Source organism: Beta vulgaris, chromosome 9, assembly GCF_026745355.1.
Source record: "Beta vulgaris subsp. vulgaris cultivar EL10 chromosome 9, EL10.2, whole genome shotgun sequence".
Lineage (NCBI taxonomy): Eukaryota > Viridiplantae > Streptophyta > Magnoliopsida > Caryophyllales > Amaranthaceae > Beta > Beta vulgaris.
The window spans coordinates 7,878,653-7,894,415 of NC_079210.1; the positions used below are offsets into that span (position 1 = coordinate 7,878,653).

At 35.3% G+C, this 15,763-nt stretch overlaps 1 protein-coding gene across 1 annotated transcript; it reads left to right on the forward strand.

The window, feature by feature from the left end:
- Positions 1-1,825: 1,825 nt before the first annotated feature.
- LOC104902983 (50S ribosomal protein L9, chloroplastic) lies at positions 1,826-13,963 on the forward strand. The gene is made up of 7 exons (XM_010690945.4): positions 1,826-2,095; positions 2,236-2,363; positions 11,280-11,325; positions 11,988-12,085; positions 12,171-12,218; positions 13,018-13,195; positions 13,631-13,963. The coding sequence occupies exons 1-6, from the start codon at positions 1,946-1,948 to the stop codon at positions 13,136-13,138; spliced, it is 591 nt and encodes a 196-aa protein (XP_010689247.1). The 5' UTR covers positions 1,826-1,945; the 3' UTR covers positions 13,139-13,195; positions 13,631-13,963.
- Positions 13,964-15,763: the final 1,800 nt, after the last annotated feature.

A 15,763-nucleotide genomic window follows, 5' to 3' on the forward strand; every position in this document is an offset into this window, starting at 1 on the left:
TGACAAGCTCGCGAGCAGCTCGGGCTCGGCTCGGTCAAAGCTCTGCTCGTTAAAGCTCCGATCGAACTCGGGCTCGGCTCGAGACTTAAACGAGCCGAGCCGAGCTACGCAAAGCTCGGCTCATAAAGCTCGTGAACAACTCGATTATTATTTTACACTAAAAAAAATTTATATTAAAAAAATATTTTACATTAAAAAAATATAATACAAATTTATATTTTAATTTAGATTACAAATTATATATTTTAATTTGTGATCCAACTTCACCTCTACTCCACTAGGCACTAAAGTCCCACATTGGTTAAGAAAACAAGGATCAACCTTATTTTCTTTATAAATAGCTACTACTCCTCACTTCAACTTAAAGTTTAATTTTGTATCTCCTTGGTTAGAAAACAAAAACTATACTTTATTTTCTTCATAGAGGAAGTGAAGTATATTATTAAATATTTGATTATTTAATACTTAAAATATTTGATAATTTTTTCTTTAGCAAAACATGGAGTCCCACATTGAAATTTTAACAATGCTAGGAGGGATTCCAAGTTATAAAAGCATATGTAAACAAAACAAGGGTATAATGAGTTTTTTTTTTTAACAAAACATGGAGTTCCACATTGAAATTTTAGCAATGCTAAGAGGGATTCCAAGTTATATAAGCATATGTAGAATGAGTTTGTTTATCTTAAACAAAACATGGAGTTCCACATTGAAATGGGGATAGTGAGTTTGTTTTTCTTTAACAAACCATGGAAGTTATAAAAGCATATGATGGGTGAGTGAACAAGCTCACCTACTTCGAGCCAAGCCGAGCTCATTAGTTGAGCCTAAACGAGCTCGCGAGCCGAGCCTAAACGAGCTCGCGAGCCGAGCTCGAGCCCCAAATTTCCATCACGAGCCGAGCTCGAGCCCCAAATTTCCATCACGAGCCGAGCTCGAGCTCGGCGAGCTCACAAGCCGAGCGGAGCCTGGGAAATTTTAAACGAGCTCGAGCCGAGCCCAGTGCTATTCGGGCTCGACTCGCTCGATAAGCACCCCTAGACTCCCATCCGCAAAGCTACTTCGGTATATTGTAATAATGTTAGTGCTATCTATTTATCCGGCAATCCCGTTCAGCATCAGCGTACTAAGCACATTAAAATGGATATTCATTTTGTACGTGAGAAGGTTCCCCGTGGTGAAGTTAAAATTCTACATCTCCCCTCTCGTCATCAGATTGCAGACACTTTTACAAAGGGCCTTCCTTTGGTGTTATTTGAAGATTTTAGGGACAATCTCAGCGCTCATCCTCCTCCCGCTTCAACTACTGGGGTGTGTTAGAATATATGTAAATATAGAATATTTTATCCTTGTATTTAGGAAATGTGCATAATTAGTTCTTAATTTTTAGCTATATAATCGGTATATATATTGAGGTTATAATCTTTTGCAAATCAAGGAATTAATCTCTTTGAAATAAGCTCGCTAGATTTTTGAAAATTAGCCAAGGATATGTTTAAGATAATCAACAATTCTGAGTTAGCTTCATAGGATAAAAGACCATCATCTCAAAGAAAAAGTCAGGAATCATCTACGAATGATGTGATAAATTAATACAATGCCTAGGAATTTATTTTAGAAAAAACAGTCATATAATAAGCATAGTGTCGATTTTTTTTTTCCAACTTGAAGAGCACTTTCTTGTCCATTGATGATAAATCTTTTAACAGTTACGAGTATTATTTACTTGAGAATGATAAGCCGAGGGTCCGAGCGAGAGTGGCGCCAAGTCCCAAACACAAGGCTCAGTAGTCGGTACCCCCAGTTAATAATAACGGCTTCTCTCACCCCAAACTTATAGACAATTTAACTCCAAAACCCAACACTCCAATTCTCCAAAGATAAGGTCTTTGAACTCTCAAGACTCAAAAGAGATAGAAGCGCAGGAAATCCGCATTCTTCAACAATGTCATCAACAACATCCACACTCTCGCTCTCATGGAGCACTTCTTTCCAAGGCTTTGCAGGAGCTACCAATGAACTCCATAAATCCCCAGAAAATGCTAGAGTTATGCTCCCAATTGTGGCACAAAAGAAAACCAAGAAAATTCGCAAGGTAATTCAACTTCTATTTCTCTTTCATTTCTCCTTCATTTTCTGTCATTGTTCCATAGTTTTTTTTTTTGTACTGGGTTGTTAATTTTGTCTGTGGGTTTTGCAATTTGGTGTCAATAATTTGAATGATTTTTGGTGTAGATAATTTTGACAGAAGATATGCCTGATTTGGGGAAAAAGGGGCAGCTTTTGGATGTAAGAGCTGGTTTTTTCAGGAACTTTTTGCTGCCTTTGGGAAAAGCCCAAATTATAACCCCAACTCTGCTTAAGTAAGTTAATTTCTTGAGGAATTCCTACATCATAATTTATTTCTTACCATTTAAGTTTATTTTATTTTGCTTCAATATTTTCATTTTAATCGTATTGTAATTTTGTTCTATTCTTTTCTATTGTTTTTGTTAAATTTATTTCCATATTAGCATTATATTTAGTAATTAAATGATTATGCTGTGTGTGCACTGCTCTACCATCAAGGATGGAGAAAGCCTTGCTAAGAACAGTGAAGGTCCGGTTTCTGGACACTAAGGGCCTGTTCTCCCGAGCTTATTTTCAGTTCAATTCACTTCAGTTCAATTCAATTCAGTTCAATTCAGTTCAGTTCAGCTCTGGACAATACTTTTACTCTCACATATCACTATTCATTTCAGTTCAATTCAGTTCAATTTAGTTCAATTCAATTCAGTTCAATTCAATTCAATTCAGTTCACTTATTTTATGCCGAAGAGAACAAGGGCCTGTTCTCCCCAGCTTATTTTCACTTCAGTTCAATTTAGTTCAATTTAGTTCAATTCAGTTCAGATCAGTTCAGTTCAGTTCAGACCAGTTCAGTTCAGCTCTTGGCAATACTTTTACTCTCACATATCACTATTCATTTTAGTTAAATTCAGTTCTATTCAATTCAATTCAGTTCAGATCAGTTCAGTTCAGCTCAGCTGTTTTATGCCGAAGAGAACATACCCCAAACCCTAACACTTAATGATGGTATTACCAAATTAGCATCTTAAGTACCAATATGACGTTCCGGAGTACAAGGTTAGGGCATTATAGTACCAATGCAAATTTGATAGCACATATGAAGGTGTCAATATCTTCATAATACCAAAAACCTTTATTGTATAACTAATGTACACGATTGGTACTAGGATGTGTTTGATTGTTAATGCAATATGTTCTGAATTCCAATATACTTGGCAATACTAAAAACTGTGTAGATAGTACTGATGTTATGTGCTAGTGTCCAACAAGAGCAAACTAGGCAACTCGTAAGGGTTATTGGTTGCACTCATGTTTTATTAGGAATTTCTGCTTACTTTAGTAGCCAATAGCCATCTCCGCCTCCAAATCCAAATTGATGGCATTTCCAGGAAATTGAAACAGATTTAGAATATGCTACCAAACAACAGCACAATAAGAAAGCTTTAGGAATAAGTGTTGTATTGATTCCAAGTATAAATCACAAATAACACAAGGATGACAGTTATGCTTATTGGTTTTGAAGGGCCTATTAAGTGAAAAATAATCCCTTTGGAGTTGTAGCGTTATCACACAGGACTCTCTGCTATGGTACCTTGGTGAAGGATCTAGAGATCATCTGCTGCATCAGCTTATTGAAAACCCTTGTTTCCTTTGGACCAGCAGCCACCCATGGCCCACCACAGTTATCAACCAAAGCTGTGCAGCTGAAAAGTCCTCTCTTCATCTAAGTCATGGAACTAGGAATCTCATTTGTACATATCATTCTTTTACTATCAGGATCAGACCAAAAGGCTTTACCCCTGAATTGATAACCACCCATAACTCTTACTCAAAAGCTAATCCACACGAACTTATTAACAGTAACCTTATGATAGTAATTTAGAAATCATCATGTTCCAACCTCTAGCAGTTCTACACAGGCCAATCTAGTCCTTAAATATAGTAATTTTTTTTCTATTTTTTGAGGGATTAATAGTATTTGTCTAGAGAACTAATCTGGAGTAGCATTCCACCTCCTTAAGAGCATCAACATTCACTAACATCCCCATAATTTCTCTCTCTTAATCTCATTCGTCCACATCACTTTTCACTAACTTTATCACCCCTTTCCCATTTCACAATTCCACACCTACATTTATTAACTTCCCCATTTACCTTTTCTCTCCTACTTTTCCATACCCCACCTCCTTTTCTCCCTCCTACTTTCCATACCCCACCAATATCAATAAAATAATTTAATTCATCACATTAATTTTAGATAATATTAATTAAATCAAAATATGGTAATTATAATTAATCGGATGAATTCATTAATTATATTATATTAACAAAAAAGCGTTATTTTTAATTACACTAGTTTACCCATTTTTCCTATGCGATTTAATTTGACAATTACATAATTGGTAATTATAATAATTTACCCGATTTTAACGTTAATTATAACGACAATTAAATACGCAAAAAAACACCATAAATTTATTTGAATAAACATAGATGAAAAAACACAAATTACCATACAATTAATTTTAAATAAAATATTGCAATAGTTTAGATCTTCAATCTTCATCAGTAGTCTCGTGATTAATTTGCCAAATATGCTGAACCAAGTCTCGTTGTAAGGCGTTGTACACATTTCTATCACATTTATCAGCTCGCCTTTCCATATATCGTTCCATTCCAATATCATTAATTCGACCATGTTGCACAGAATAGTTTGTACACGTTGATCCGCTAATTGCTGTTGCATTTTCTTATTCGAATTCTGACGTGTCACCATAATTCTGATATGTATCTCGCTAATCCTCAACAATCATATTATGAAGAATTATACAAGGCAACATTATCTCCCACAACAACTTTTAATCCCATACAAGAGCTGAGCTTTGTATTATTGCGAATTGTGATTGAAGAACACCAAAGGCCCGCTAAACATCTTTTCGGATCGAATCTTGTCGCTTAGTGAACAATTTGATCCACGGGATTCATTGGGAGTCGAATCGCTGGGATGAACACGACCTCCTTAGGATATATCCCATCAGTTAGATAATATCCTTTGTTATATGTGTTCCCATTGATTGTAAAGTTCACTTGAGGGCTTTACCTTGATATAAATCGTCGAACACCGGAGATCGTTGCAACACGTTGATGTCATTGCAAGTTTTAGGTGTTCCAAAAAATGCGTGCCATACCTATAAGTTACCAGAGGCAACAGGTTCTAAGATAGCCGTTGCAGATTACTCTATCCTTGGTATAGTCCTTTCCAAGCACGCGAACAATGTTTCCATTGCCAATGCATGCAATATATACTGCCCATCATTCCCGAAAAACCCCGTCTTTCTCCATCATATAGGAGGCACTGCAAATTTGTAATGGTAGGCCTCCTAAAGTACTCTTTTGTGAATGCTTCTCGAGCCCCTTTAACAAAGTGAGCAAGACTTGTTTTTACAATTGACTGAGCTATTTTGATGTACTCATCAATTGAATTAGGTGCTACCCCATAGGCTAGCATCCTCAACGCTGCTGTGCATTTCTGGATAGGAGTGGCTCCTACCTTCTCGACGTTGCTCGAAGTATTTTTTTGTTGTTTAGCAGTAACTGTTTCCACAACTCGAATGAATAGAGACCTACGCATACGAAATCTACGTTGAAATATAGATTATGGGTATAACGGACGATCAACAAAGTAATCGTTCATTAATCTTGTGTTTGCAACTTCACGATCTCTATCAATGTACTTAAGCTTCTTTTAAGATCTTCAGTTGCTAGATTCTTCTGCAACTGGGGGCTGGGGTAACAATCATTTGAGCAGCTTGCTCGATTATGTAATATTCTTCTTCATCTAGACACTCGTTCACAGCGATAATGTTGTTGACATAGTCATCAAAGAATTCATCACTTGAACTAGAAGAATTTTCATTTGGGTTCATATTTGTGAGAAATTTTTAGAAGGAGGAAAGCTATAGTGTTTGTTGGAAGGAGAATATCGTTCTGAAAATCAAATGTAATGCTACTCCTCTTTTTGATAGACATATATAGATAAGATTGCAATCTATATCTACCGATATGATTGGTTGTATCTATGCGGATAAGATTGCAATCTATATCTAAGGATAAGATTGTAACTATCGTTGCAGATTGCAATCTATAATGTCACTGAATAAGATAAGATGCAGTCTATAACGTTAGTGGATAAGATTGGTACATGACATAAATCGTTAGAACACAAGTCCATTAACTAAAACACACTTACATTTAACAATTTAAATAAATACATTAATCATAAATCAATACAACATTAACTATTAAAACATAATAAAATTTATCCTAAAAACAGATGAGTTAGTTCCTGAATTCTTCCTTCAGCTTCGCAAGATACTCTTCCTCAAATGGTTCACGATACGATTTGGTCATCAACAATTGAAACATCTTAAACCTCATTTTAGGTATTTTGGGCATCCTTCCCATGAATGTAGATAGGTAACCCAAGAATGTGGAACACCAATAAATAGGAAACCATCCAATAATGGTGGCGTATGGTGCGTCGCCACGTGGAAGACAAATAGGAAGAATCCCACGTGAAAGAGCAGTTCCCCTGATTTTTATTTCCAAAAAAAAAATCAGCCCGCCAACCACAACACGCCATGTGTCACTGCTTTAACTTTTACAACGGTAATATTATCGTTTATTAAAAATGTCATAACTTTTTATATATAATGAATAAAAAAAAAGATAATTATGCCAAAGGTCATATTTTTTTTATCCTCTATAAATAGAGACCAATCTTGATATATTTTCAACACTCCAAAAAATCCATAATTTTTCATTAAGTATTTCATAAATCTTATTTGATAATTATGGATCCCAATCATCTTAATTATAGAAATAAATATATCAAGATTGGTCTCTTCTTTTTGTGCACTCCAACGAGTTTTACCATTGTTGGGAAGCAAGGCACCACCTTACAAGATGGATGCCTGGTAAAGATTCAACCATTGTGAGGCGACGAAGCCGGAACAAGTGTGCGTCCCGACGGTTGGAGGAAAATGAAAGTCCAAAACAAATTGAAAGATGTTGCAACAAGCTTGGATGAATTTAACAACACATTAAGCAATATGCAAAATGAGCGAGGTCTAATGAGGAAGGGAATGTCTCATATGCTCGAGTACGAGAAATAACGAGATGAAACTAAAATGAGATTTAAGATGTTTCAATTATTTATGACAAAATCGTATCTTGAACCATTTGAGGAAGAGTATCCTGCGAAGCTGAGTGAAGAGTTCATGAAGTAACTCATCTGTTTTTAGGATAAATTTTATTATGTTTTAATGGTTAATGTTGTATTGATTTATGATTAATGTATTTATTTAAATTGTTAAATGTAAGCGTGTTTTAGTTAATGGACTTTTGTTCTAATGATTCATGTCATGTACCAATCTTATCTACTGACGTTATAAACTGCATCTTATCTTATTCACTGACATTATAAATTGCAATCTGCAACGATAGTTATAATTTTATCCTTAGATATAGATTGCAATCTTATCCGCATAGATACAACCAATCATATCCGTAGATATAAATTGCAATCTTATCTATATATGTATATAAAAGAGGAGTAGCATTGCATTTGGTTTTCAGAACGATATTCTCTTTCCAACAAACACTATAGTTTTACCCCTTCTAAAAATTTCTCACAAATATGAACCCAAATGAAAATTTTTCTAGTTCAAGTGATGAATTCTTTGATGACTATGTCAATAACATCATCGCTATGAACGAGTGTCTAGATGAAGAAGAAGATTACATAATCGAGCAAGCTGCTCAAATGATTGTTGCCCCAGTTGCAGAAGAATCTAGCAACTGAAGATCTTACAAGAAGCTTAAGTACATTGATAGATATCGTGAAGTTGCAAACACAAGATTAATGAACGATTACTTTGTTGATCGTCCGTTATACCCATAATCTATGTTTCGACGTAGATTTCGTATGCGTAGGTCTCTATTCATTCGAGTTGTGGAAACAGTTACTACTAAACAACAAAAAAAATACTTCGAGCAACGTCAAGATGCTACTGAGAAAGTAGGAGCCACTCGTGTCCAGAAACGCACAGCAACGTTGAGGATGCTAGCCTACGGGGTAACAACTAATTCAATTGATGAGTACATCAAAATAGCTCAGTCAACTACAAAATCAAGCCTTGCTCACTTTGTTAAAGCGGTTCGAGAAGCGTTCACAAAAGAGTATTTGAGGAGGCTTACCATTACAGATTTGCAGCACCTCCTATATGATGGAGAAAGACGGGATTTTCCAGGCATGATTGGCAGTATAGATTGCATGCATTGGCAATGGAAAAACTGTCCGCGTGCTTGGAAAGAATTATACCAAGGATGTAGTAAATCTGCAACGGTTATCTTAGAACCTGTTGCCTCTGGTTACTTATGTATATGGCACGCATTTTTGGAACACCTAGAACTTGCAATGACATCAACGTGTTGCAACGATCTCCGGTGTTCGACGATTTATATCAAGGTAAAGCCCCTCAAGTGAACTTTACAGTCAATGGGAACACATATAACAAAAGATACTATCTAACTGATGGGATATATCCTAAGTGGGCCGTGCTCCACCCAGCAATTCGACTCCCAATGAATCCCGTGGATCAATTGTTCACTGAGCGACAAGAATCGGTCCGAAAAGATATTGAGCGGGCCTTTATTGTTCTTCAATCACGATTCGCAATAATACAAAGACCAATTCTTGTATGGGATGAAAAATTGTTATGAGAGATAATGTTGGCTTGTATAATTCTTCATAATATGATTGTTGAGGATGAGCGAAGATACATATCGGAATTATGGTGACATGTTAGAACTCGAGCAAGAAAATGCAACATCAATTAGCGGATCAACGCGTACAAACTATTCTGTGCAACATGGTCGAATCAATGATGTTGGAATGGAACGATATATGGAAAGGCGAGCTGATGCATGGGATAGAAATGTGCGCAACGCCTTACAACGAGACTTGGTTCAACATATTTGGCAAATCAATCACCCTTCTACTGATTACGATTGAAGATCTAAATTATTGCAATATTTTATTTAAAATTAATTCTATGGTAATTTGTGTTTTTTCATCTATATTTTTTCAAATAAATTTATGGTGTTTTTTTTCGTATTTAATTGTCGTTATGATTAACATTAAAATCGGGTAAATTATTATAATTAGCAATTATGTAATAGTCAAATTAAACCGCAAAGGAAAAATGGGTAAACTAGTGTAATTAAAAATAACGCTTTTTTTGTTAATATAATATAATTAATGAATTAATCTGATTAATTATAAGATAATTATTTAATTATAATTACCATATTTTGATTTAATTAATATTATCTAAAATTATTGTGATGAATTAAATTATTTTATTGATATTGGTGGGGTATGGAAAGTATGAGAGAGAAAAGGAGGTGGGGTATGAAAAAGTAGGAGAGAGAAGGTAAATAGGGAGGTTAATGAATGTAGGTGTGGAATTGAGAAATGGGAAGGGTAGGTGATAAAGTTAGTGGAAAGTGATGTGGACGAATGAGATGAAGAGAGAGAAATTATTGGGATGTTAATGAATGTTGATGCTCTTAGGGAAAAGGTCAAAGACTAAATAGGATGATCATAATAAATCGCAGTCTTCCAGAATATGACTAAAGATTACGAGGTTTTTGTTTGTTAATCTGGAAAATCTGATATTTGATTGCATGAAATTCTCAGCACAATGGACCATGGTACCTGCTATTGTATCTGAAAAATTAATACTCCCTCCGTCCCATAATATAGTGCTTACATTCCTTTTTCGGTGTCCCAAAATGTTGTGCCTATTTTCTTGTTTGTCAATTTATTTGGACTAAATTGTCCTTAATTTCTACACAAACTTTCCGAAATACCCCTACTTTTCTCTCAAATCATGTGACCCCATTTATTGCTTTACACCATTCCAAGGAACATTTATTGCTGTTTGATTTTATTTAAAGGAAAAAGAAGATAAATAACTAGTTTCAATACAAAAGTATCAAAAAAGCACTTTATTAAATATATTTTTTTGGAAATCCTACCACTCATTCCATTTTCCTTAATTCCCATGAAAAATGAGAAGTAAGCACTATATTATGGGACGGAGGGAGGAATTGTTGTTCTAAATCCACGCTGCTGTAGATGGGAGCCTTATGCTCTTGATAGTGAATTTTAACACCACCTCCAAAAACTTTGTTGATTAAGGTTACAAAGTTACAATTAGCTACATGTATATCCGAGCTCTATCATTATAGAGAGATGAAGATGATCATGGGGATCTATGACCGAAATCTGCAACCTCAGATCTTCAAAGATATATGCTTCGGACAATGAATAATATGGCTGTAGTAGTAGTGGTGGTGGAGTACAGTGAGCCAATTCTTTCATCTTTGTACTTCCTGGTAAGCAAGGGTGCCCTCGAGGAGTGGGGGTTGGAGGTGTTGGAACCTATACCTTCTTTAAAGTGGAAATTTGATTTAGTACGTGTGTTTGGGAAGGGGCGTAAGAAGCGGGGCGGGTTGCTACTTTTGCCTTACATGAACCATTAGATTGTGATATTTGTCATATTTAGGGGGATCCCTTAAATTTTATGTCAGATGGATCCTATTATCTAACGGAGAAGCTTTTATGGGTTCTGTTTGGCATTACTAGATGAAAATAAACTAATACTGATAAGTTAACTCAAACTGATAAAATAAAGATGAAACTGCTAAGTTAACTCAAACTGATAAGATAAAGCTGAAACTGATAAGGTGTGGAACTGATTACTTTAACTGTTTGGCAAAATTAGTTGATTAAGTTGATAAATTATTTTGGCAAAGTTAGTTGTTGTCAAAATTTTGGATAGATTTTCCAAAATTTCAGTCACCTTATTTTGAAAAGGTAAACTTTTCAACTTATCATTTAAGTCATTTTAGCCACCTCAAATTTTATTTTAGGTTCTCCCCAAACATTACTAATCATTTTAGCACCTAAAATATATTAGTACCTTATCATTTGAGGTAGCTAAAATGCTTCCCCAAACAGAGCCATGATCTTCGTGTTGCATAAATCCTGTAGGCTTGAGGATTTGATTAGCTGCAGTTTCTAAACCATTAGTTTAGGCAACAAGGGCACATGTATTAATTGTTTGTTTCTGGTTCTTAAGGGAGATGAAGATGGAAGACGAGAGAATCGAAGCGGAGAAGAAAAGGGTGAGTATCATAATTCTTAGTAACACACGTTATTGTTGTTATGAGTAATCAATCGCATGATTCCATATTTATACCTAGCCTTTCTGCATCTTTTTTTTCTTTTTTAAAAGGTGTACCTAGGATGTAAGATTGCTTAAATGAACTTTTACCAGTCATATAAGTCAATGGAAGTTGATGAGAGAAAGAAAGCTAACTTCGTTATTCATAATATGATAATTTTTAACATGTACTTTAGGGGGTCATATATATTTTGGCTCTCACCGAGTTTTGGCCTTTGGGTTACTGTCTTGTTTGCACTGTTGTGTTTCCCAAGTATCAGTTCTCGTTGTTTCTTCACAAACAGTTCGATTGAATCTATATAAGTACTAGATCATGGGAATTAGGAAGAGCTTTTGCATTGGTTGATTATGAAGTTAAGCATGGAAGTTATTGCATGATGTAGGCACATATAAACTGGAAATAAACTCATAGTGATTTATCTCTGCACACTATCAAGGTGATTATTATTGAGGGAGATCTTGCTTTTTTTTTGGGTGAACAAGGGAAAGATCCTGCTTTTCAGAATTTAGCTATGCAAATTCTGGCTTTAAGTTGTATCCCATTTAACCTTTTAGCATTTTGAAATTGTGGTTTCATGAGAATTTAGTGAAATTGATTGTTAGGTGAAAGAAGAAGCACTGCAGCTTGCTCGGATGTTTGAAACTGTTGGAGCTTTTAAGGTTAAACGCAAAGGTGGAAAAGGAAAACAGATATTTGGAAGGTAAAAAGAACCATATTGACATTCTTGCCTAGCCTTGCTTTGTCCTTTTCCTTTTATTTTGATACTGATTCCTGTTATTTGGCAGTGTGACAGCTCAAGATCTTGTGGACATAATCAAGGCACAGCTTCAAAGGTACTGTTACTGGCATTATAACTGACCTTTTTATTATTAATGCTCTCTGTGGCAATGAACTGTTCAACTATTTCGTGAATGTAACCTTTGCTGTGTGAAGATAAAAGTGAACTGTCTTCAGTCAGACATACATAACTAAGTAACAAACTACCTTTTTCTGCTCAGATGTAAAAAAGTTCAAATGTAGATCAAGCTAATCCTTCTTTTCGTTATATATTTGGGCCTGGGCTATGCGCCGGGTAAGAAATTTCATTTATTAATATAATACTTTATGATAATAGCACTAAATACAATGTAGTCTAGTGGTTAAGAATTTAGTATATGTACTTGAGGTCTCGGGATCAAATCCTATACTACGCAATTTCTAAATTTTTTTATTGTGCATGGATTATAGGAACTAAAACTCTCTAGGGAGAGCGCCAGGTGGCACAGTTTCTTGCTTATGCACGCCTTTTAATATATTTGTATAGATTGAAGGAAAACTTACCAAGCGTAGTGTAGGGCATCCCATTATGGCATATGTTGACTTAGCTATCAGGGTGAGGGGGTCAAAGTAAGAAACAAAAATAGAAAAGTGGGGATGCATCATTCAAGGTTTGTTTTAATAGTCTTTTCAGGGGCTTAATAATTGTAAGTTCAAATGCGCAGCAGGATATGCTTGGAATTGTCTTGAGTACATGTAATTCTAAATCCAAATGAATAAGTAGTTGTAGCAAGAACCCCCTAGTTCGAATTGCCAAAAAGATAATACAATAGGAGATTAGGTTTATGAACACATTTTATTTTTCTTCTGCCTCAGGGATGTGGACAAAAAGATTGTTTTCCTTCCTGAGATCAGAGAAACTGGGGAGTATATAGCAGAGTTGAAGTTGCACCCAGAAGTCACTGCTCAGGTTCGAGTAACTGTGTTTGCTAACTAACAGAAGAACCTAGTGGGGTATGCATCAGACGTTTTCGCATTTTGATTCCGTTCCAAGGTAATTAAACTTATCATTTTCTGGTATCATTGTGAACAAAGGCTTACTATATTCAGTTGTATACTTGTATATGGTAAGTTCAGATGAGAGATGACTGCTGTTATATGTGTTCTTTTACCAAACTTTGTCAAACAGACAGAAGTCCGTCTTTATTTTTTTTCGTTTTCCTACATGCAAAACTTAACAAATATTATCTTCGACTTCACACCTCAAGATTACTATGTCAAGTTAGTAACCAGAAAATATGTGTCTCCTTTGCTGTAGTAGTCTATTATATCTGTTTCTCCTTTGTAATTCAAGACGACTCTACTATGTTTTCATTGGTCTATATCCATGCAGCATATCCTCTTCAATGGTCTTCAAACATGGCATTCCCTTACTTTGATTCACCTCCTTGCATATGAATTAAAGTTTTCCTTATTTGATCTTTTGCAGGAGAGATACATCTGTTGTTTCAAACTGTAGATGGCTATAATGCACCAAGAACTGCAACCTGTATCTGTCTAGATACTTTAGCTTAGCCATGCTAAATTCCATCTTTCTGTTAGTCCACTTTCTCCGTAGTCATTTTCTTTACCCTCTCGAGCAATATGTTCTTGTGCTCTACTTCCTTTTTGCTGTGAGTTTTTGCGATGCATTTGGCTCGTGAAGATAAAGATTCTTCACATATGTATTTTCAGCTACAAATGGCAACGACTATGCAGCAAGTGACCCATCATTGTTAGGGTTTCAGAATGTTTATTCAGTGCCAAGTATCATAGTTTTCTATTTGCATAAAGAACAACATGAAAAACTCTGTAAGATCCTCTTCTTAAAGTGTCGTTGGACTCGTCAGAACTAGCATCCATTCACCAAGAGTCTATGACATACCTTAACCTTTGGGGTACACTATTCCATATCCTAATATTAAGTCCTAGAGTTTATCATGATCACCTTTAACATGGCACTATTAGGCCTAAAAAGTATGGTAAGGCTGATTTTCGGGCCTTTTGACCTTTTAGCTAGAAACTTTCCTCGAGTTGTCCCAATAACCCGAATAGGTCCGGCTCGACCCTGCCTATGATCTGGTCTATACTAATTTCTTGCAATGTTTCAAATTGCTGAATTATAGAAAAGGTTTAACTATTCTACAGAATTTGACTTATCTATTTTAACTAAAGTTATTAGAAATTGTTGTACCGGTAAATATAACTTATTTGAACATAAGTTGAAAAAATCATTAATAGATATCACCTATTATCATTTCAGGCTTCGTTTGGTTGGGCGTAAAACATTTTCAGCGTAAAATGATTTTCATGGGAAATAATTTATAGTGGAAACACAATTTCAAAATTAGTTTTTCGTTGTTTGGTACCATGTAAGAGAAATGATGACATGAAAGGAAAATGAAAGGGAAAGTAAGGAGGTAATGAAAGGAGTAGAGATGTAAATGGATCTGGTTCGGGGCGGGTGGAGCGTCTCCCGCATCCACCCACTCCATCCATCACTCGCATCCATCTCCACCCGAATCCATCCATCCATTTGTAACCGGGTTAAACGGATGGATCGGGTGATTAACGGGTGAAATCAAATAGTATTAGGAGAAGAAAGAAAAATTACTAATCCATTTATATAATTCTATTTACTATGTAAAATCGTCTCCAAACTAATCCTAATCGACATTATTAAAATTTATATACTTATATTATGAAAAAGCCCAAAATTTAAAAAATTATACTTCCTCCGTTCCATTTTAAATGAAACGTTTGTTTTTTCACGCAACCCAATGCGCTTCTTTAGTCATTAATATCTTTAGTTGTATACACGTAAAAAATATAAAAAAGTTATAATTTGATAGTATGCATCGAGACGAATCTAACAAGATCCCACTTGACTATGTTTTTTCTTTATATAATAGCGATAAATTGGAGTCAAAATTGATCAATGAATAGTATCATTTCACCCAATGTTTCATTTGAAACAGAACGGAGGAAGTATATTTTTTATATTAAACGGGTGACGGATCGGGTGGTAAACGGATGATGGGTCGGGTGATGGATGAAAAAATATCACCTGAACCCGACCCGCATCCATCACCCGGCTATCATCTGTTTAAATCGGGTTTTTCACCCACTTAATAAACCGGGTGGAGCGGATGGTCGGGTGATCCACTGGATATTGCCATCTCTAGAAAGGAGTGTACACGATAGATAAGGAAGATGAAGGAAAACAGTTTCTCCTTCATTTGGAAAGGAAAATGGTTTTCCATCATTGGAAGAAGAATTTTACTCTAAAGAAAAATGGTTTTACACTCCTTTGCAAACCAGATAATGCAAAATTAAAAATAGAGGAAAACAGTTTTCTAGTAAAATGTTTTAAGCCCTACCAAACAGAGCATTAATGTTACAAGCTGTCACTCTAAATTGGAGATAGAATAAAATAAAAGAGATCTCACTTTTGAAGTGGAAATTAAGTAGTTTGATTGGGTACAACCACTAATTATCACTTCTTGTTTGGTAGATTTATAAGGTAGATGTTAGTCTTTGAGGTAGTGTCCGTAAAAAGCTAATGATACGTTTTGAGTGGATA